A 23957-nucleotide genomic window follows, 5' to 3' on the forward strand; every position below is an offset into this window, starting at 1 on the left:
TGTCCTTGGTTCCCAAGCTGGAAAAGAATTGTTTTGTCTAACTAAGCTGAACCTACTGACATTAAATATGAAGCTCAGAGCTACTCACCAAGGCAGCACAAAATCTGAAAAATATGAGAGCTAAAATTTAAGGCATCATTTCCCCCTTTTAGAGGCTTGACAAGGCCTTTACCTTGCTGAGTCTCTATTCTAAATATCTACTAATAATAGGTATTTAAAAACAGATAAGTATCTAACAATTGTAAATAACTAACAATAGTAAATATCTAACAACAGATAAATATCTAATAGTAAATAAATACCTACCAATAAGCAACTGGAGAGCAGTGCCATGGAAAGGGACCTGGGGGTGCTGGTGAAAGGCAAGTTGGACATGAGGCAGCAGTGCCCTGGCAGCCAGGAGGGCCATCCCTGACTTGGGGGCACCAGGCACAGCATCACCAGGCAAGGGAGGGGATTGTCCCCTCTCTTGGGGCTGGGGCAGCCTCACCTTGAGTGCTGGGGGCAATTCTGGGTGTCACAATGTAAAAAAAGACATTGAGCCGGTAGAGAGTGTCCAAAGGAGGGCATGAGGAGGGTGAGGGGCATCCAGGGGAAGCCGTGTGAGGAGCAGCTGAGGGCACTGGGTCTGTTCAGCCTGGACAAGAGGAGACTGAGGGGAGACCTCACTGCAGTCACAACATCCTCATGAGGAAGAGGAGGGGCAGGCACTGATCTCTTCACTCCCACGACCAGTGGCAGGACCCAAAGGAATGGCCTGCAGTTGCATCAGAGGAGGGTTAGGTTGGGTATCGGGAAAAGGTGTTCCACCCACAGGGTGGCTGGGCACTGGAACAGGCTCTCCAGAGAAATGGTCATGGCACCAAGCCCGACAGAGCTTAAGAAAGGTTTGGAAAAGTCCCTCAGGCACTCTGTGCAAGGTCAGGAGTTGGACTTTGATGACCCTTGTGGGTCTCTTCCAGCTCAGGATGTTCTGTGAGTCTCTGACTGCAGTCCACTCCCTGCTTCAGAAGCTTTGTCAGATGCTATGCTTAGAGTCCAGCCCTTTTTTACCGGCTCATCATGTCTGCTGTCACCTCATACCTGTTGGGAGAGGTGTGGATGGAATTCTCTGAGTCTTATTCAATGACTGCTCTCTCAACGCTGTTTTTAATTAATCTCATTTAAAGGGACTCATTGTTTTATGGGCAGGGTTCCTTTGCCCCAGGAATTTTAAGTATTTTGATTATGAATACATTATTGAGCCAAAATTATTGTCTTAAAACATCAATAGTGTTACTTCTCCCTTAGTACTCCCTGGCCCTGAGGGAGTTGCTAGGAAAGGTTCTGTCACGAGGATGTGAATAAGAGGAAGGGAAGAACCTTGGGTCAGTATGGAGAAACTGAAAGTTTCCCATGAAAAGTCTCAGTGGAGATGGGTTTTTACTTCATCCCAGGCTCCCAGTGGTGGAGGGACAATGTGCTGATGGGAGGGCTCTGTCTCCCAGATTAACATCCTCCTCCACATCCTCTTCCCACCAGAGACAGGAGCAGCAGATAAATAAGGCCATACATGCAGAGAGCAGCTGTGCCAATGGTGGTCACCACTCCAACAGTCTGCCTTCAACTCTTCTGGGAGAAAAAAAATAAAAAAATCATTGTCCAGATGGGAGCACTGTGATGGGTTTCTCTGAGCTTTATAAATCACACTGACCAGTTTCACATTTGGAATCATTAGTTCATTTCCATAGTAAAAAAGAATGATGTGAAAGGTACGATATCCCGTGTCTTGAATTATGCATGTGGTTTTTTATAGTGATATAAACTCCTTTCAAAGAAGAGTTTTACTCCCCTTAGTGATAAACCTTTTTTTTCTAAACGTTTTTTTCCTAAATGTTGTTCCTGAGTCCCCCTTTTAAGAGCATTCATGCACTTATCTGACTGTAGAAAATATGTACCATTACTGAACCTTGCAAAACACTCCATGTGTGATTTGTTTTGATCAAACTTTTAGACCAACTTTGAAGCAAAAGTTTTAATGTGGAACACAGAGCAGCCTTCAGGAGGAAAAAACTGCCAGCACCAGCCTGCATAAATGATGCAGATGTGGTTTCCCTCACACCATTTGTTCCAAAAAATGGTAAAACTGTGGGCTACCAGAAATCACTGGGGGTTCAGGGTGCATAGCACCTGGCAGGGTGAGCATCTGCAAATACATTTTATTTGATGGCTACTTAACATAAAGCACCTGGGTCCCTGAATTGAATGTCCCTGAGTGAAGAAGAACCAAGGTCTTCCATCACTCCCTGGGAGAGCTTCCTGTTCATGAGCCCAGCAAGTCATGCCACCACCCTAGAGCCCAATAATTGTATTTGCAAAATAATGTGAGGGGGAGGAGGAGCACCTTCAGCATCCTCATAGAATAGTCTCAGCTTCAGAACAGCTCATGGCTCGGAGCAAAAAGCATTTTCCTGGGAATAGAGTGGCATGGTTTTGAACACCCCTCATCCTTGAGGCTGAACATGTTCCCTGTAGTGCTCGTGGTGATGACTCTGCTGCCAGCCTGTTTGCTGTGAGTTATTCAGAAACAAAACTTGTCTTTCTTAGGTGTGGCCTGAACACGGCCAATTTATCCAGCCTCTGTGGCATCTGGGGCAATAATGCCTTGCCTGAGAATTCAGCCACGTTTGGGTTTATTTTAAGTACAATGATGCTGGTTTTACCAAGATCTAAGTGCAAGCAAAGGAGAAAAAGGCTGCAAAGCAAGGGACTGGCAGAACTTAGTTGTTTAAGGAAACCATTTGGCAAAGCACATGCTGGGACTGGGCAGGATTCATGCACCTAAATTCTACCTAAATACCTAATTTATGGATCTAGGCCAATATAAGTCTAGCTGTGCTGCATACACTTCTCTGCTAGGGAAAAAAAAATATTTTGCATGGTGGAAGGTATCCAGTGTTCGGGGGATTAAGAGCACTTGCTCTGTGCTTTACTTAGGCTGCGTGGGGAAATATTAGGACATGACCACTCCCACCTCAGGAGCCCAAAATGCACTCGATTTCCCCCTTGCTGTTGCCAGGCAGCTTTCCACAGCCCCTCACAGGAAGGGCCATTACTCACTGTACTCATCATCGAAGGGCTCCTGCTCTTAGGAGAGAAGGGAACTGTTTACAGAATGACTTGTGTTTCCCCCAGAGTGGTGTTCCTCTGGTAGTCCATAAATCCCAGGTGCTGTCAGTGCTGAGTGGAAATGAAAGGTATTGCTGGACAGGGAGGAATTCTTATCTTGCATCCAGTTACTTAAAGATAACGCCAGATCTTCTCACATTCACTGCTCTTTGTGTCTGGAATATCTTGTGTGGGACAACAGGGATTTAAATTTTTGACCACATGGCACGATGGGGACCAAACCACAAAATAGCTTGTCTGCCCAATTTTATTTTTCCTTAGGTGTTCAGAGTGGGAGAGGGGACAAAGCTGCCTGTCAGCTGTGAATTACCAATGTTTTGTGGACACGGGAATGCTGCGAGACTTCCCAGCTCCAGTGCTTATTCAGAAAGTGGTTTTGCAAGGCAAGGTTTCTCTTAGAAATATCACGGCCACGGCACAGCTTTAGAAATTGACATTTGTCATGTGAAACTTGCACCGAAGGCCTGGATGGCTGTGCATAAATGGACATGCAATCGGATTACTCGCGTGAATTAAACTACACACACTGGCACAGAGAGTCATTTCTGCAGCCGGGGATTCTACCTGGATCGCTGCCACCCCCCTGGAACACTGACACACACACCCACGACACATCCCAGACCTCCTCTGGAATAGGGGCACAAAACACGCACAGGGCGGTTTGCATGACGGGGAAAACATGCCATCCCTTTACACTCTGAGGACTAAAATAAGAAATTACAAAGAAATCACAAATTTATTTTCCATAAGCAATTCCAAAAACGCCCGAAGCGGAGGGTGTGAGAAGAGCGCGTTCACCGGGGGAGGAAATAGGACAAAACTTTCAATTTCCTTTGTCCTTACGGACGCGATCAGGGATCTGCTAGCGGTGGAGCCGAGCATTTGGGAGATCGCAGCGCTGCGGGGAGAACGATCGCGGGGCCGGGGCGAACGAGCGGGGCCGGGGGAGCGATCTTGGAGCCGGGGGAGCGATCTCGGCGCGGCGCTCGGGCCGGGCGCGGCCGCCCCGCTCCGTCCCTGCCTCCCTGGCCGCGGCACGGCCGCTGCACATCGGATCCCGCCCCCGTCCCCGCGGGACGGCCCGGCCGCCTCACGGCGCTCCCTCCATCCCCGCCCGCCGGAACCCGCCCCCGCCGGCCGAGCGCGCCCCCGCGGCCCGCGCGCCCCCGCGGCGGGGCGGGGCGGGGCGGGCGCTGCGCCCTCCCCTCCCCTCCCCAAGGTGTTGGCGGCGGCGGGGACGCGCTCGCCGCTCGTGCCCGCGCCTCCCCCCCGCCCGCGCTCCCCTCGGCTGTGCCCGGCTCTCCCCGGCTGCGGCGGCTCGGCCATGGCGGAGCTGAGCGCCGAGCGGCTGCGGGCGCTGCCCGGCAGCTGGAGTTACGGGATCAGCCAGGGCGGCCGCGTCTTCTTCATCAAGTGAGCGCGGGGCCGGCCAGGAGGGGAGCGGGGCCGGGCCGGGAGGGGCGTGCGGCGAAGGGAAGGAGAGGGAATGGGAGGAGGGGGAGAGCAGGGGGCGGCGGGGCTGCGCCTGCCTGACTCGGTCCGTGTGTCCGTCCCCGCAGCGAAGAGGCGAAGAGCACGACCTGGCTGCACCCGCTCACCGGCGAGGCCGTGATCACCGGGCACCGCCGCAGCGCAGGTAGGACAGCCCGGAGCCCTGCCCGGAGCCCCGGCTCGGCCGCCCCTGCCCCGCCGGGCTCAGCCCCGCTCCCCGCAGCCCCCCGGGACGGGTCCCGGTCGCGCTTTGCCCGCACTTCGCGCAGTTGTTCCCCGCGGGCTGAGCCGCGCCGCGGTCGCCGTGCCGCCCTGCATGCCCAGCGTGCTGGCCAGCTTCTCCAGGCGCCTTCTCTCTCCCCCTGCCCCCGAGTTGTGCCTGTGTAATGTATCTGTCTCCGCTCTCCCTTCGTTGCCTTGTATCACCCCTGCGAGCCTGTGTAGTTACCATTAGAGACCGCCTCGTTCCTCTCGTGCTCCTCGCTGGCTACCCCGGTTATCCACCTGCACAGCATCCTTCCCCAGTTTAGCACGAAACCACTCATCGTATTTCTATTTCCAGCAGTGCCTAGATTTAACCACGATAGGTGTACTAGAAATGTAGGGGGCTGATTTCGCTAGTCACCTAGAAACCCTTTTTTCTCCCCGCGCTTGCATCCAGGCTGAGAGTCTGTGTGGTTTCCAAGTGACTGGGAGAGGTGGAATAGGTAGGAGGAAAAAGGGCTTGAAACATTAGAAATAACTTGGAAGGGAGGAGGGTGGAATCTTTGCTTCTGCTGTTTGTTCCACTCTGGAGAAGTATCAGCAGGAGGTGCTGGAGGAGGAGGATTTACAGCAGACACTCCGGAGACCCGGAGCCAAACTCTTGGCTGCTGGAGCTGCACACAGGCTGCATATGCCGCTGGGAGGTGGTGGAGTGTAGTAATACGTGCAGTTGTTTTCATGTGTACAAGCACTTGGATAATCACGGGGAAATAATCTGCAAGTGAATTCATCTGTATCAGATTATTTGCTTTTCATGTTTGGTTAATACTTATGCATTCAGGAATCAGAAATAGCCTTTTAGAAAACTGCAGGCAGCCTTTCTTTTTTTTTTTTTTTTTTTGTTTTCGAGTTGGGAATAGTTTAAAAACCACAGGTTTCTGGCTATTAGAACCCTGCAGTTTGATTTGCAGCGAAGGTTCTGTTGTTTGTAAGAAGTCATTTAATGCTGGGAAATGGAACTACTGATTGCTATCAGGCTCCTCTTGCTCCTGCTCTCAGTGCTCAGATTGAGAAAGTGGCCTTCAAATACAGCAGCATGCATGGGGGCAGATGTGTGTGAAGTGCTTTTCTTGTTCAACACCGGCATTAGCTGAGTATTAATTCTTTTTTTAAGCTATTCCCACTGTCCCTGTTGACTGATGATGATTTCCCAGTAATTTTCCAAGTGTCTCATTTGTTTCTGCTGTTAAGTGCCTTCTAAAGGAAATGCAGTTTGCTTTTGGGTGTCTGGAGTATTGTGTGTAACAGGGCAGAGTCATCATCAGATAAATTAAACTTGGCTGAGGCATGACCTTGGATACACTGACCACAGTTCATCAGTCAGATACCAAAGTGTTTAAAACCAAAATCTATTCCTGGAGTTTTCCTCATTCATGTGTATGTTAATGAACCTCTCCATACACAGATATAATCAAACAGTATTATTCTGGGGTTTATCTCTTCCTTTGCTCTGACCATTGTTCTGGAACCTAGTCAAAATATGTTCAGAATACATCTCCTCTTAAGATACAAATTTTGAGTGAATGGCACTTCTTTTGCAGATGTATATTATTGTAAAGCTCTCTGTTGAATAATTCTGTGAGACATGTTCTAGACGGTGAGGAAAGCTTTGTCCTCCATTATGGATGGAAGTGCTTTTTATTCTTTGAGCTATTCACCACTGGAAGGGTATTTTTTGCAAAGTTCTTGGAGCAGCCATAAATACTTCTGCTGGAGAGACTTCCTGTTTGCTGTACTTTGCCCCGTGCCGTTATCGAAAGACACCTTGATTTTTGTTCTGCAGAAAGATGGGAGTGAAGAAAAAAAGAAGCCAGAGCAAATAAGTATTGAGGAGGATAAAAACCACCACATAACCCAGCCTGATTTTTTTTTTCTTTAGGAAATGCATTCTTGCTTTTATAATTCAATGGGAGAGCACTACGTATCAATCATTATTTTTATTGATGGGGGCAAACTTTTAAGGTGCCAAACATCTCCAGAGCTTCCGTCACATCAGGAAACTGAAATTTTGACCATTAGTGTTATGGGGTTTTTTTATATCTGGACTCCTGACTCTTAAGAGTGGCAATGGAAAGGAAGAGATGCACCCACATCCTCCACTAGATTTACATGGAAAACGATTTTCATGTAAAATGCAGCAGAGTTGTAAACACTGCAGGAGCGCTTGTTAGTCACAACAGTGGTGGAATTATGCTAATACAATGCTAATGCTCTGTGGTGCAGTTGATATCGTGCCTCTTAAGGAGCTTGTGGCTTGCACGCAGCTCAGTTAGATGGGTTTTTGTTCAGATCTCTGCCTGCCAGGCGAGCTGGTGCTGCTGAGGTTCAAGGCAGGGAGATCTGGGGATGACCCTGAGTCCTGGGCAAAGGAAGGAGCATTAAACGAGGGCACACTTAAACCATCCTTGTTACTGTTTGAGAACCAGAAACCCCAATCAGGTTTTCAGGTGTGTAGCTTCTCTTGGCTTACAGAATTCACACTTAGGCAGTCTGGTGAGTCAATTCTGAAATCCTTGTTTCTGGGACTGAAGGTTTCAACATGAGAAATCAGACACAGTGTTTTAACTACCTTGGTGTTAGGGAGTAGAGCAGGATGGCTAGCATCATTTCTCATTTCAAAAGGTAATTGGAATGTTTTGCTGCTTGTTTTCCAGACTTACCCACAGGTTGGGAGGAAGCCTATACTTTTGAAGGTGCAAGATATTATGTAAAGTAAGTTGAATGTTTGTCACAATACTATAATTTTCAATTCGTTTGTGTAAATGTTGCTGTAATTCTGAATGCTTTCCATACTGAAACTGTGCTATAAATCCAAAAGGAGCATTTAAATTTTCATAGGACATCTAGTCCTTTATTTACTGAATTCTGCACAGCTGAAACAATTTCTTGACTGTTTGTGCTAATTCAGGATGTTAGAGGATGCAGATTCAAGTGCAGTTTCTGCTGTGAATGTAACCATCTAGCAACAAATGTCCTCGCAAGCCAAGAAAACCTTGCATTTTTCTGTTTGCTTGACATTTGTGTGTGTACCCTCTTGTACCATTAATGCTTTCACAAAGGCAAGATCTTACTTCATCACTGGGAGAAGAGTCTTGGTTTCAGCCCTGTTCTCTAATTGCATGGTTTAAAGCCATGCTGAAGGTTTAATTTGGCCATTTTCTTTGCAGACCTCCTGCTTCTAGCATTGATTTCCTCTTTTTTTTTTTTTTTTTTTTTTTGTTCTAGTTTTAGTACGTTTTGAGGAGCACGTTCACTATGGTAGCCTTATTGTGTGTATTGTCTTTTTGAATGAGAGAAATGAAAATCAAGCTCTTGTATAGAAGTCCAGAGGGTGTATTGGTTGGATCTGTACAAGCTTCTTACAGGCTTTTCCTCTCCAGATAGTTAGACCATCCTCACCTGGAAAATTTTTAAGTGGCACCTATGTATATTTGGTTAATTTGCATCTTTTTCTTCTGTTTAACAATTCACAGGCTTTTCTCAGTTTATTCAGGAGTTTTTGCTCACTGCACTGTGTGTTTGGTTTGCTGTCTTTAAATTAAAAATGTCATTAGTGTGGTAACTTTTTGAGTGAAGGTTACAGATAGAGTTTATAGGCTGCAGGTAGGTTTTCTGTGTTGCAGTGTTGAGCGCAAGGTTGCTGCTCTGTGTCAGATGCTTTGCAGACAGTGTAAGGAGGATGTTATATGTGTGCTTCATGGTTTATTTTATATGAGTGCGTTTGATTTGGTCCTAAACAAACTTTAAAAACATATATTGAAGCATAATGCTTTCAAAAAATCTGACCAGAATAGGTGCTGTGCTGTCTAGGAGGGCAGATTGTTTGTTGATGAGCAGCATGTTTGTTTTTCTCTTCCATTCTGCCTTCTTGCAGTTGACATTGTGGGAGCACTGAGTAGGCATTGACAAGAAATCCACCAGACTGAGGACAGGGATCCATTGAGAAATTTACCTCTGGAGTTCTGTGCAGATTGTTAAATGAAGACAAGTGAGAATTAAAGAAAGCTGTGTTTGTGTGTGTATACAATGTGAAAAAAAATTCTTTTAGACTTTGAGATGGAACCTTTTCGTGTAGAATATGCTTATGAACAGTGTGTTGGCCAGCTGTAGGAACTGGAAAATAGGAACTTGAGTTCTCCTGGAATAAACAAGTGTGTGAACAGCTGTTGTAGAGCTCTTCTGGAGAGACTGACTGAGTGCTAGGTTGCTTGTGTACCCTTGTCCTTCCAAGATCTTGTGTTCAAGGTGTTACCATAACTGTGAGGATGCACCTGGAGCTGATTGTTTTGCTGGTAGCCAGCATCAAATAGCTCAGTTTGTGTTTGGAAGTTGAGCTGTCTTTGGAAACACGTTTCACAAACACTTCTGTGGGATTTGACAGATGTAGGAGGATAGCAGGGCTGGTGCTGTCAGGCCTGCTGAAAGGTTCACGTGGCCTGACCAGTTTGGCATCCTTAGTTAAATACTGGTTTGCTGTGTGGAGTCTCGGGCTGAATTTGAATTCCTGCCCAGTGATAGCTTCTCCTTTTAAAGCTGTCTCACATTCAGCCCTGCTGGTGCTAGAGAGGATGTGAGAGCTAACGAAGACAACGTTATAATCACTGTCTTCTAATCCTAGGCACTGCAGCTCGGGGTGATGTGCTGATTACAATAATTCTGGTTGTCTGAATTTTAACTACTGTGGGGATTCTGCGTGAGGGGCAGACAGCACTGGCTGTTGTGACCTCCTGCCATGCAAACACCTCCATGTGTGGATTTTTAACCATAACCTGCTCATTTGGGTGTACTGATTTGCTGAATATTAGTGTTTGTTATGTCAATTGCAGTGTAATAAAACCATGGCAAAACTATAAATATTGAAAGCTTGCTTGTGGTTAGGTCTGAAAGAAACATATTGCTTTATGTTCCATATGAGTTAGGAGGAGATGAATGTTAATGTCATGCTCTTGGTGCTTCAGCCACTGGAACCTGTCTGTTGGATTCCTGTGTCCAGTCAGGGTTAGACAAGAAGGGCAGTCAAGTTTCCTGATCACATAAATAATTTGACCTAACTTCTGAGGCACAGCTTCAAATATGTGGGTTGAATAGAAATGTTTAACAACCTTCCTTTATGGTAAGATCTTATGCTAGACTGTGTTTGAAAATAAAAACCTTTTGAAAATTATTCTTCTGGTTCTTTAATAATAGGTCTTCAGTGTTCCAAGTGGGTGTGTTGCTGAATCTATTACTGTGCTTTTTTTTTGGCTTTGATGTAGTAAACACTGTATAATCAAATTGGGATAATGTCGAGGAGATAATCGTCAGCTAAATCTTAACATTCCTTGCACTGGCATTTCAAACAAATGACTCAGTATACAGACTGCACTGAAATGTGATTCTTTTCAAAGGACACTGTATTTTTCTTGGGATGTGTGCACTCGGTTTCAGAATAAGTAAATACCAAACAGTGACTATTTTACACGTTTTTTTCTTCTCCCGTGGCATTGAATTTGTTCTAGTTTTAAAGTGGAAAGATACACTTAAACAGGGACAGATAAGGAGTTGTTCCCTTTGCATACTGTGGTTTTCTGCTGGTGTAGGGTTGTCATAGTAAGTTGATGCTAGCTAGGACTTTGACCTTTTTGGCATGTTATTTTTTCTGGGGTTTTTGAGCAGTAGAATATTTGCTAATGACAGAATCATTTCCCCACATCCTCCTCACTCACCTCTGGTAAACTCGAATCACAAAAGGCGTCCGTTGTTATTTGGAGTTAAAAAATGTGCAATGCTGGGATACCTTGTGTGCTCTCACGAGAGTGGGTACATTGTTTAGGGGTTTTGTCTCTTTCAGGGTGAGAAATCGGGATTTGACTTTACATCAGACCTGTGCACTGACATACCTTCTTTGGCACTTGTGGGGAGCTCTAGCAGTAAACTTTACTGAAATAACTAAACTTTTACCCAGAATATAGGGCCCTTGGCTGTAGGACTGATAGCATTCAATTACAACATCAGTTAAGTATTGAATCTTCTGTATTATGAAACAAAACTCCCGAGGCTTGAAAATAGCAGCAAACTTGCTAATTTTCTTTTGTCCTGCTTAGGGTCCTTCACTGGACTGGTTACTTGTGCTGAGTGTATTGTGCACTCTGAAAAGTTAAGGGCTTTTTTCCCAAAACACATCTAAGCTGGATGGTAGTATGGGAAGCTTAAGCTATTTATGTTATTTATAAGTGCCTGAGGAAAAGGACCCCACAGGAAAAACCCATTATGATACTTCTCAGTAGAGAAGGTACACCTGGTCATGGGGCTCAGACTCCTCACCTGGTAAGAACATTGAGAATTTCCAACTTGATGTTTTTAGGACTTGGTGATGGCTTCATAATCTTTAGGCACCAAAGCACTGGGTTTGAGGACCATAAAATGACATAAATGTGTGTGTGCATTTATGCATGTGTTTGAGAACCCTTATAATTTGTGAAAATGACCCAGTGATCTAAAGTCAGGCATTTATTTAACTTTTCTTGCATTTTTGGTGCTCATTGCAGTAGTTCTAAATATATGTTCAATTTTGAAAATATGATTTATCTTTTCAAACAAGGATTGTATTATTTAAATTACTAATTTATGAAATAAGGTTGTTTTAAAAATCAATCTAAAGATGATACTTGTGGAATTTTGCATCACTTTGCCAAGGTTGGTTTCTACAGAAGTACTTTTAGGTAAGCTGTTTGCATGTTAGAATTTGATTTTTCTTAACTTTGCTATAGGACTGACACTTTTTGGGCAGTACAAAAGCTGACTGCAAAAGTGCTTAAAAGCTCAAAGAATCAAGAGGGTTGAAGTTTAATTTTTGGGGGTTTCTCTTGAAGTTTACTTTTTTCTGTGTTTATCAGAATAGTTTTTGCCTGTTGCTGGCTGAATTGAGGCATTGGCAAAGCCTGGCCAAAGCCAAGGTGAATTCACTGTTGCATCAAATAGAGGTTTTGTGTGTTTTTATAGAGACTTTTTTCTCAGCTCAGGTTTGTTTATTGTAGACATGTAGCTTGAAAATTGGGAAGGCAAGAAAAATTTATTAAGTGATTAAAAGGGATAAGATCTCATTCCGCCCCGAGTTTCTATTGTTTACTAAAATAAACCTGTGCTCATTGAGAATTCAGCTTTCGTTTGAACCTTTGTCTTTTATGTGCATTCTAAAGATCCCTTCCCATTCAGCTGAGACTTTCTCCAGAAAAATCAAACAGCCAGTGGTGTTTGCAGAAAAGCCCTTTCTTGAAAAGAAAAAATGCAATTTGAGAAAAATACGAACAGATCAAACTGTTTTTCTCCAAGAATAAGAATTGCAGTATTGCTCCCAGAAGTTCAGTTCTTTTCTTTTTACCTCTAACCTTTATTTTACTAAAATGAAGAATAAACTTAATTCTTTTTCTCATATGGTGAGACCTGTAGGTCAAATAATGGTGTATGTGAGAACTGGGACTTAGCAACAAGCTACCTTGTGCCTTTTGTAGTGAGCAAAGCTGTTCAGATGAGGAGAACTTTTTCTGGGGAGTGCCTGCACATTTATTATCTGTTTGAACATTTGCTTCTTTCTTCCACTGAAATATTCCAAGAACCAAAAATACCACGGAGCTGGAGCTGGGTGTGGAGGTGGAAGGATTCTAGGCACAGGAAAAGAAATGGGTGTGGGTCAGAGCAGAGGTGGGACTGCATCCAAAAAGCATCTTCTGATGGCTTGGATGGGGAAGGACTGGGCTGTAGGTAGTGCTGGGCTGCAGGAGAAGGCTGAAAGGGTGGGCAGAATTGCAGGAGGAAAGGAGAGACAACCAGGCAGAGGGGAGCAGTCAGGAAAAGGAGTTGGGAGCTGATTTCCTAGGAGCAAACTTAATGGGATTTCTCCCAGAGGGAAGGGTGGCAAAAGTTCACCCTGCACAAACAAGTTGTCTGACTCGTGTGCAGGTCTGGGAGGGCCCATTATCCCTGGCTGGGGAGTCTGTTTCTAAGTCAGGCTGGGAGGTGGAATATCAAATGTGAGTGTTAGGAATTGCTCTGCTTCTAAAGGCTCTTTTTGCCTGTGACGTCTGTGGTTGATATTTTGAGCTGTCTCTTTCCTGAAGTGTGTTTCTAAATTGGGCAATACCTTAAATCTTCAGTTTCACTGACAAAGACTTGAAAGCATGAAGGAGCTTACTGATTTTTTTTAATCATTACCAAGTTTTTCAACACTTGTAAGAATTAATGAATAATTATTTAAAACCACAAAAATACCTCTACATAAGTAGTTGCATGAAATACTGAAGTCCATGAGAAAGATGTTGAAGACACTCAAACTTTTTTGATATTTGTGACCAAATTAGTAAATTGGCCTGCAGCTTTAGTACCTTGTTTTTGAAGTGGAAGGATCTTTTCCTTAGCTTTGGTCTCTTTTGGTGATTAGGTACTAATAGCAGATCAAGTCGATATGCTCTACATTTACTACAGTGAAGCGAATCCTTACATGGTCTTTCATTTTTGGTATTCACCATGTGTGAAGGATGGCAAAAAGCAAAGGAAATGCTATCAATCAAAACTTACATGTAGGTGGTTGCTGCAATGTTTAATAAATGCAGTGGTACCTTTTTTTTTTTCCACAAATCCTCCCCTCTTTGCAAAAAAAATAATTCATGTGCCTTCTTAAAAATGGTTTTGGGGCTGTTTCACCTTCCTGTTGTGTCTGGGTGCTGCACAGGTTCTTTTTCTTCTCCCCATCGTGGTACCCATATCCTGCAGCACCTGGAGCTGAGGGACACTTCCAAAAACACCTCACTTCTATTGTTATACATTACACTAATGTTTGTTAGAACTTTCACGGGTCCAGATTCCACCTGGTGCCTTTTATGTCCTGCTTTTGCTTTAAAGGAGTTGCACCCACTTTTTTTTTTTTTTTAATCCCTGTGGTCTGACAGAGTTTTGGTGTGCTGATCAGACCTGGTGTCTGTTGTGGTGTTGCACCAAGCCTGTTTTTCCTGCACATGTTTATGTTACCCCAGCTCCTATTCTAATGAATTACACTTGCATTAAAGCTGAGATAGGCTGGGCTGGCAGTGCAGAGCACTCCTGAGTTCTCTCCTGTGTGAGAGGGAGAGAAGGCTCCTGTGGAGCTCCAGGCAAAGAAATCCTTGCTGGAAGCAAAGCTCCACAGCCCTGACTGCTGGGATTTCTGCCAGCAGTGGTGCCTGCGTGTGTGTTCTTTTCTGGGTTTCAGTAAGTAAATAACTAAATTTAAACTCTTTCCCTTCCCTCTCTCTCCCTCCTCCCTTGCCTTCTTGCTTTGGGATGTGTGAGATAACCATGCCTTGCAGTTCTCTTGCATTTGGTTGAGAGGAATGGGGGAATGGGTTCTCTGGCAGTGATGTTGAAGGGGGGAGAAGCTGCATGAGGAGCCACCATCAAAAGCAGAAATTTGGGGATGAGAACTTGTCAGTAGAGGCACTGCAGTGAAACTCTGCTTCCCAGGGCAGAGCATACAACCAGGAAGGTCTGGTTGTATGGTTGGTTGTGAAGTTGCATCTTTCTGCTCCAGATCTATGAAACTTGAATTGAATGCTTGTTTGAAATTGTGGGTAGAGGAAAAAAGGCTTTTAAGACAGTATTTGGAATGCCTGTGTGGCCTGTGACTGTGTTGAAGCTTTATATAAACAATTAAAAAGACTTCTCCATATTCAGGAGGCTCCACAAACTTAGTTCTTCATGGCTTTCTCCAGTGTGATGTAGTAAGAACAATTATTTTTAAGGAAGGGTATATTGCCAAGCAACCTAACCTTTAAAATTGGCTCCCTGCTTCTTCTTCTTCCAGAATCTATTAGAAATCATGTTTAATAGAAACAAGTGCTTTAAAAACAAATTTTGTGCTTTATTCACTGGAAATGTTTCAGTGTGTCAGACCAGGCAAGAGAGGTCCTAGTTAAAAGAGGTGTTTGAAAACAAAAATGCCTGATGAAAGTTCCAATTTCAAATGCCATCTTTCCATTCCAGTATTTCCTGGAAGCTTTTATCATGTTTACTACTCACTGAATAAGCAGGATACTGTAATTGCACAAATCCTGCAAAAACACAGCTTTGGATTATTTTCTGAGCTGTATTACTAGCAAAATTCTGTCATTCTGGATTTTTTGTTTTATTCCTTATTTTTTATTAAATCCTGCAGATTATGCAGCTGCTGACCAATGCCTGTAACATTTATCATTTCTGAGAATCTATTTTTGAGATGAGTAAAAACATGTGATGTATAATCTTTAAATTTTTTCAATGAACTTGGCTTATAAAAAGGACAGAAATCTGTCTTTGAAATAAAATTTTGTGAGCAACAGGAATAAACACATGGTGCTCTGAAATGCTTATGGTGAAGAAGAAAACCTTTTAATCTGATTTACTTGAGTGCCTCAAAGGGGAACTTGGTTTCCTCATGGCCAAGACTGTAGGGGGAGAGTTTTGGTGTGGATTTTAGATTATGTTCACACCGTTTTGTAGGGTTACTTTTGTATTTTTTGATGAACAAGGAAAATCCTCTAGATGAATATAAAACTCTGTGATTGAAATCTTTTGGAAGGTTTGATGCAAAGGCTGAAAAAGAAATTTGCAAACAAAAATGCATGTTTGAGCAATCAATGTCGTAAGAGCAAGTGTTCATTTTAATGATGAATTTTAATCAGAAGAATGATGCAAGCTAAACCTCATTAGATATTCATGTCATCTGTTCTGATCTGAAATCTCTCTTGTGGTACAAACTCAGATCTTCTCTGCTTGATGTGGGTATCAGTTTGCTTACCTGGTCTGAAACATTGAAATGTTTTCGGTTGTTAAAGCACACAAATGTTAACGTCTTTTTTGTCCTGCAATGGATGGCCAGCAGGAGCAGGGAGGCCATTCTGTCCCTGTCCCTGCTGAGGGCACACCTGAGTGCTGTGTCCAGCTCTGGCCCCTCAGGTTGGGAAGGACCTTGGGACACTGAGCACATCCAGAGGGGACAATGAGGCTGGAGAGGGGCTGGGAACACAAACCCTGTGGGGAGCCCCTGAGGGAGCTGGGGGTGCTCAGCCTGCAGAAAAGGAGACTCGGGGCTGCCCCCATCATCACTCTCACAGCTCCTGAGAGGTGCCTGTGCTCAGCTGGGGCTGGGCTCTGTCTGCAGCAGCACTGACACAGCCAGAGCACACAGCCTCCAGCTGCACCAAGGGAAATACAGGCTGGAAATTAGGAAAAACTTTTTTTACAGAAAGAGTGATAAAGTTCTGGAATGTTCTGCCCAGGGAGGTGCTGGAGTCCCCATCCCTGGGTGCATTAACAAAGCCTGGATGTGGCACTGGGTGCCAGGGTTTAGTTGAGGTGTTGGGGCTGGGTTGGACTCAATGATCGTGAAGGTCTCTTCCAACCTGGTCTTTCTGTGAATTTCTGTGAATCTCTTGTGACCTGGAAGAGTTTGGGAGCCTGAATATTTACACTCAGCAATGGGAGTCTTGGGCTGTGTGTGTGGAGTTTGTGGTCTGTTAAAAGCCCTGGGTTGGGGTTTCTTACACCCATCCCTGGGCAGTGCAGCAGGATGTCCTGATCCCTGCCAGGCAGCCTTGGCTCCTGCCTGTGCCCCTCCTGTTGCTCAGCTCCAGGTAGAAATGAGCTGGCAATCCTGCAGTCTGCAAGGTCTCTTCATCCGCCTTACCTTGGAGTGCTGTGGAAGGAAGCAGGGTGTGAGCTGTGCCAACACTGCTGCCAAAGGTGTTTTATTTCCCCTGTACTGAGCCTTGGATTTCTTTATCTGCAGCTCCTGTCTGTCTGACAATTCAATAACTAAATGAAAGGGTTTTTTCCTGTAAACTGAATTTAGAGTTTCCCAGATTTAAACTTTCTCTGTAGTGATTGTCACAAAGAGGAGGGTTTAAGGAAAGGTTTTTGTTCTTAAGAGCAGATAAACTGACAACAAAACCATTAAATTTGCCTACTTTTCTAGCTGAATATATTACACAGTTCATAGTGAAGAGCATAAAAGGTGACATTTTAGAATTATTTAGATGAGTGATGCCTGGTAGTATGGTAAAGTGATATCTGTTTAAATGCAAATTTAATGAAAGGTTATCCTTTTGGTTTTCCTGTTACCACTAGTGTTTATTTCTTACATATATATGCTCACATACATATACAGAGCACATTGTTCTTTATTCCTCTTCTGCAGACCACCCACTCCCAAGTTTCTTGCCTGGAATATTTGCATTTTGCTTCACTTTCAAAATATAATAAAAATTTGCCCCTTTTCCTGAAGTGCTCCTTATTCTTGCATTCTAAGCTAGACACTTTGCAGTGTGCTTCAGAGTTGAGCTCACTCTGTGGTTTTCATCCAGCTTCAGGTGAGAGTGCCAAACCTGTCTAACAAGAAATTCGGGATTTCTGGTGCCTCTGATTGCTCGTTTTGCGGTTCAAAACAACAAAAAGTGCTATCAAATTCAGCAATTCAAATACCAGTGTTTTATCCTGTTCATTAGAATCTTTTGTTTGGGTGCCTGCTGTCTCAAAACACTTTGGAGTTTCTGATATGTAAGTTCCTTGAAAATCTTGCTATTTAGTTGCTGAAAAGGTAGTGAGACATAAGTAGAGTCTGTTGATTAAAGTGCTGGTGTCCTATTAGGCTCTAAGTGGGGTTTGCTGTGTTTCGCAGCCCTCGATGATTTAAGCAAAGATTGCATCAGGCTGAGGAGTTGGAATTATCAGGTCTTAAAAGAAGAGGGGGACGAAGTCTTTTGCTCGGTAATGGAGTTGTTTTTTCTTTCTGACTTTTAGTGATGTTGTTTTAAAGTCATTAGTGCAGACAGAGACTTCTCAAACTTTTAATGAGGATTGAAGGTTCCATCGTTTTTGTCAAGTATTGCAATCATTAGCTTAGACAAGAGTTCTTGCTTTTATTATTTTCCTTGAAAAACTGCCTTGCACAATTGTAAACAGAGTTTTCTTCTGGTAACTTAAGGCTTTTATTTATTTTTTCAAGGAGGTGAAGAAATGAATCTGGCACTGTTTCAGAACCTGTGTGTCTCATACACTTTCACCAGGCTTGGTATACAGGAGATTATGTTGCTGGCAGAGTGAATCTGTAAAGAACAAACAAAATGTTTCACTCGTTTGAAGATGGTCTGAGAAAAATTGGAGTAGAATTTGTGGAAAATTGGCTCTTGTATTCCTACCTAATTTCTTTGCAGCAGTGGGGACCTGAATTGTAATGACTGGAGGTGAATAGGTTTTGGATTTGATTTAACAGCTGGGTTCACCGAGTGTCTCTATTAGGACTGTGGAGTAAATGGTCAAAGCAGAGTTTATGGAGGATTTTATGGTTTGGGGTTTTTTCTGTCCAAATTTGACATAGATATGTCAACCACAACAAAAAATCAAATGCAATGCAGACAAAGCTGCAGTTGGCAGCTGTTACTTTGTTTTGATCAGAGGCGAATATTTCAAATCTTCTGATCAGTTTATTTTCCTTGAGCTGAAATAATTTGGTTTTTTAATAGTCTAAAAGCCTCTCTGCACCACTGGCTTGGAAAAAAAAAGAATAGGGATTTATTTATATCAGAAAAACAACTGTCTCCAACTCTTTGTCTCCAGTTCTTCTCTTCTGCTGTTTGACCTTCTCTTTCTCTTCCTTTTTATTTTATTTCTGTATACATGCCCTTATTGTTCACCCTACTATTTTCACTGTTACTCTGCTTGCTTCTAGCACTGGTAGCTCAAGGAGTGTTAGACATGATCTTCCCCAGTTGGACTGCATGCCAGATTTTCCTAAGGGGAATGTAAATACTGCGAGGTCAGTGCAGTATCAAATGCCTGCAGCCTGAAATGAACCCAGCAGGATTTTCTGCTATTCAGTCAAAATTAAAACCTGCTCAGGATACACTGCTAAATGTTGAAAAGTCAAGACTTTGAATTATATATTAAGCTTTACGGATTTTTTTTTTACTTTAATTAAGCTTACTCTTTCACATTAGTGGGAAAAAGTGTGCACTAGGGACTACTCACTAGAATTGTGGTAATTAACAGATATGTTAGAAACCTCTCTGTACACTGATGGATTAGATTACTTGATTTATTTCTATAAATGACAAAGAGGTGAATGTTTTTGCATGCTGCCCTGCAACATATTTAATACAGTGACACTGAAGCGTTCAACCAGTGTGCTGCAAATAAAATCTTCAGCCCATCCCTTCCTCTTGTTTCCCCTCACCTCCTTCACTCTTCCCTTTCTGCCTGGAAAAGAATGGGCAGGGGTAAACTCACATGGCACAGCAAAGACAAATTGCTCTTGATGATTTTCGGCTGTGCTTCAAACAACCTGCTGGCCATGCTTTGGAGGGAGAATTGCTCCCTGTGATCCCTTCAGCTCAGTGATGCTCTTTAATTTGCCGTGTGATGGTTTGAATTGCTTGCATCTGTGTGCTGCTAGGGACCAGAACTTCTCGTTTTACCAGGAGGGGAAGGAAGCAGAGATTAACAACTGGACTCGAGGGGCTTTTGCTGTGTAGGGCTGCTGTCAGTAAATTGAAATATTTTAGCTCTATTTGTCTTTCAGACTGTTGTCTGTGAAAGACTGGCTGGTGTTAGTCTGGGGAAGAATCCATCTAATTGATGAAATTAGAAGAAAATAACCTCTGAATATTTATAGACAAGCCAGGAGTTGCGTTGTTCTTTGGTATTTTCTGTTGGCCATGCCATGGCAAGACCAATTCTTTCTGCAGGTCTCTTGAGATGTCATGGTAATGTCACTGTGAAATGACAACAGAAAAATACAGCTTGTGGTCAGGGAATGTTTGCTTTCTTTAAAAATCAAAGCTGTTTTATTTTTCTGAGGAGATAAACAGTGTTGTGGTTGTTAGATAAGTCCCTACTGCTTCACAATGTTTTTGTTATGTTCCTGGTAAATTTTCATGGTTTTGTCTGGGAAACTTCATGATGCTCAGATGAAGGAATACTTGGTTATTGAATGCTACACTTTGATTTTCTCAGTGGATTAAAGTGGGTATTGGAAATACCTATTAGAGCTATTGATGAAAAACTACAATGCTGAACAGAGAATAAAACAGATTTTAAAATGAACAGTCTTAGTGGCTTTCATGTAAGCAAAGTAATGTTAAGTTCAAATGAATCCATTATGAAATACTCATTCTGAAGCAAAGATGAATGTATTATGGAGTGTAAAACTATATTTCAAGAATAGAACTAAAATGCATTCCTTGAACAGCTTTATTAATGCTTAGTTTTGTGCCATTGGGCAGCATTTTTTACTAGAAATAATTTATTTGGTAGATGAACATTTCATACATTTTCTCTCTAAAAATGAAAAGAATAAACGCCTGTTTGCTAGGAGGCCATTCCTTAAAATATTCAAGTAAAAACTCAGGCTGTGAAGGAGTAGGAACAGCTCATTTATCAGTTATATTCTTTTAAAATAAAATGAAAAGCAATTTTTTAACTTAATAACAGAATGTACGTGTGGGGTTTTTTTGTTGTTCTTTATGTAATGACATAATAGTCATTCCCAAAGTCCATTTGAAAATGATGGGAATTTCATCAGCAGGATGGCAAGAAGTCTGGCATGTGACTAGCTGTGATTTGTGAGGTTTCATTGTTTGTTTTTTACAGCACTTTGTAGCAATGCTGTTGAATTTCTAAAGTCAGGGATTAAGGGTGTTTTAAACACCAGTAAGTGCCTCATTTCACCATCTGGATTGGTTCTGGTTTGGGTTCTGCAGCTGCCTGAATGAAGCGCACAATGTCCATTGGGCTCATCATGGTATCACTGCTTTTCCTGCTCCAATTCTATAACCCCAGCATTTATTTTGGGAAGGATCCAATATTGCTGGCTGAGATGTCTACAAGGGAATGTAGGGTTTGTTTGGGTTTCTTTTTTTTTTTTCAATCAAGTAGAACACTGGTCTTTTTTAGAAGCTTTTTTTGAAGTGTTAAACGATTCTTCCTCATGAGGTGTGATGATTAAACATAGCATCCCTGTGCACCATTAAGACTTGAGAAAAAGTGCTGATATTTGGTTTTTATTTCAGTAGAAAAGGGTGGTTGCCTCTGCTGTCCTTTGCACAGCTCTGTGCCCTGTAAGACACTGTTTCATCCCATTGCTGAGTGAGAACAAACCACTCTGAGAGCAGCAGTGGTTTCCTCAGCATGCCCCTGAGCCACTTGGGGTGACTTTGGAGTGTCACCTCTGCAGTGCTGCCTCTCTGCAAACCACGGGCAGCTCTGACATCTGCATTTCAGCATTTCTCTGCACCCCTTTTCTGTGCATTAAGCTTTTCCCAGTCACTGAAGATGGATTCTGAGTTTTGGGAGTAAGTTGTCACCTGCAGGAAGGTGGCTGCAGCACCTCTGCTCCAGGCGCACTTACAGGTGGCATCTGTTAGATTTTGTCACCTTAAATAATTGAATCCAAATTTGTTACCAGCCCTAAAATTATGTGGAGCTTATTGGCAAATACTCTTTCTTCATACACAGTTTTTTAATAACTATAAATCTAACTTTTTTTTTGGATGGGAAAGATTAAACTGAGCACAGATAATTGTTTCAAATCCTGATCACACCATAGACAGTAAAGTCTTATGTCTGAGCAACCACTGGAATATTATCATGTAAAAATTAAAGTTACAGGAAATTATGTTGCTGTGGAAAAAATAATTTGCTTTATTCCCACAGGCAGTAATTATCAGGGCTCTAAACTGAAAATTGTACTTTTCTGTAAAGAATCCTTGTAAGGAAAACATAATCAAGAGCCACTAAAATCTCTGGTCTTATTTTTAGAGATAAATTGTGCTATTTCACTGGTTGCTTTCCAAGTTATGTATTGAAATGATAAAGCAAAAAAAAAAAATTGCCTGACTAAATTCCACATAATGGTACATTCTTAGCACTCAGCACTCAAAAGAAGTGGGAATGGAGAAGAATGTAATTTCATAATACATTTCCATAATATACTACCTTGGGTTGACTGTGTTTTTAATCTTTTTTTTATAATTTGTGTACAAAACCACTGCTCATGTTTGTTCACTTTTCAAAGCATCTCAGCTTTTCATGCTCTTTATACCATGTTTTGCCCAAAATACCATGGAAATGTTAATTCTAGAGCTCTGTGGTGACATTGCTTTGAGCTATTTCTGATTGCTGTTTTGGTGATTGTTTTGACCACCAAAATTATACAAGACCATTGCTAGTTTGTAAGCTATACTTGGATATTTAATATATATATATATATATATATTTACTTGCTCAAGGCATAGTAAAGAACAGTATATAAATATTGTGTGTGGAAGGGTCTTTGAAGCTGGGATTTTGTTTTCAGTAATTTGCCGTACCCCCTTCCAGTGTTCCTGCTTTATGATTCACCTGATGCTGTGGTAATGGCCAGGGTAATAATTTGGGGAAAACTGACTCATGAAAAGCTGGGGAGGTGCAAGTCCCAAAAGAAGATAATGGTACAGAGTAAGGGCTGATGTGCATCAGCAGCTGTAGGGATGTAAAGATTTTGTGAGTTACAGCAGTTAAAAGGGAGCTCTGTGAGAACAGGCAGCATCCCTCTGAATGGACACATTTCTTCAAAATAAAATTTTCAATGGAGCAAAGAAAATATTTACAAGAAAGGTTATTTCTCCAAATGCTCAGGAGCAGGATTGATGTGCAGTCCTGGCAGCTGAGGGGAGAGTGATGAACACCCTACATGAAATTAGGACAGGAATTTACATACAGGAGCTGCTTCCTTTGGGCTGAGGAGAACTGCAGTGTTTTCAAGATGTGACCTGTCTTGGCAGCAGATGAACTGAATAGTGTGAATTCATCAAGAGTTTTTGTGTCTTTGTACCCTGTTCCGAGGCAGCTGAAGTGGTTCATGTTAAATATTTTACATGGCTGAGCTCTCCCTTTTAAAGCATTTTTTATCTAACTAAAATTAACCATATGTTTGTCGGACGTTATTTTGCCACAAAACCAGATTAAAGGTTTTCTTTGTGGTGCAAGATGAATAGGTGGAAGAATATGAAGGTAGAGGCCAATTAAAATATTTTCTTGGTTACCCTGTATAGGTAGTCAGCATTAAAAAAAAAAAGAGATGTATAATGGCATTCTATAGAGAATTTATTTTGGTAAATGTTTTTTCCTCTATATACTTGCTCATTTTGAGTACTTAATTGTTTTCTTGTAATTTTTTTTTTCATTTGCCTGGGGAGAGGGACTTTTCAAAATTAAGCTAATAACCAAAAAAAGCACATCTGTGTAGTGTTAATACTGGTTCAAGGTTTTTCCTCTTTTTAGCTGACATGTAGTTTTCATTCTTTAGGTACCAACTTGAACATTGAAATCCCTTTCCTTGCAGATTTTACCACTGGTTTCTTTAAATAATAAATTAAACAAAATATAACAATCTGTTTCTTATTTAAGATAACCAGGAAGAAAACTGCCCTCTCACTTCAAGTGTGTCAAGGTGAATACTGAATTCAGCAGTAACACACAGTACAGAGGAGTACAAACTCAATGTTCTTTCAGACTTTCAAAGATTTTCAAATATATCCCAACTCTTGCGAATTGTGGTACAGATTTTTGTGAAGAGGGCACTAAAATTAAAATTTAACTTGGAGTTAAATAACACCTTGCTTTTTTTTGTTTCCTGACGTGATCTGAACCTCTACAAAGGCAATCTGCGGATAATATATGCTATTTTATCACTTCAGCTTATGGAGCCACCAGGTCCTAAATTTTAGTGATGACTTTCCAAAGTTGGATAAGTTGGTTGTTTGGGGTTTTTTGATGTTGCTTTTTTGGTTTTTTTTTACCTCTTTATGTCTCCTTTTGAGCCAGTATCTTAATTGAATCCTTTATTTCCACTTTACTAAAATAAACTTGGAGCAAATGTTGCTTCTTGAGTGGATATGCATTTAAAAAAAAGTTACATGCAACTTTATCAATTTGTTGTCTTACTGGTATTTCTAATGCTTAGAGAGTCCTAAGCTATTTAGGAGAATGGGATTATTTTAATAATTTCATAT

At 42.3% G+C, this 23957-nt stretch overlaps 1 protein-coding gene across 13 annotated transcripts in view; it reads left to right on the forward strand.

The window, feature by feature from the left end:
* The first annotated feature begins 4469 nt into the window (after positions 1 to 4469).
* Positions 4470 to 23957, forward strand: part of PLEKHA5 (pleckstrin homology domain containing A5) — a 156845-nt gene continuing 137357 nt past the window's right edge. For 4 of the 13 annotated variants that reach the window (XM_063155662.1, XM_063155665.1, XM_063155670.1 and 1 more), the window contains exons 1-3: positions 4489 to 4581; positions 4728 to 4804; positions 7578 to 7635. In XM_063155662.1, the coding sequence (XP_063011732.1) occupies positions 4493 to 4581; positions 4728 to 4804; positions 7578 to 7635 (224 nt within the window). In that variant the 5' untranslated portion in view covers positions 4489 to 4492. Of the gene's footprint in view, positions 4582 to 4727; positions 4805 to 7577; positions 7636 to 14038; positions 14146 to 23957 lie in introns of those variants that run through there. The other 9 variants (XR_010027642.1, XM_063155673.1, XM_063155661.1 and 6 more) reach the window with 6 other exon arrangements.

The sequence above is a fragment of the Melospiza melodia genome, chromosome 4, assembly GCF_035770615.1.
Source record: "Melospiza melodia melodia isolate bMelMel2 chromosome 4, bMelMel2.pri, whole genome shotgun sequence".
Taxonomy (NCBI): domain Eukaryota; kingdom Metazoa; phylum Chordata; class Aves; order Passeriformes; family Passerellidae; genus Melospiza; species Melospiza melodia.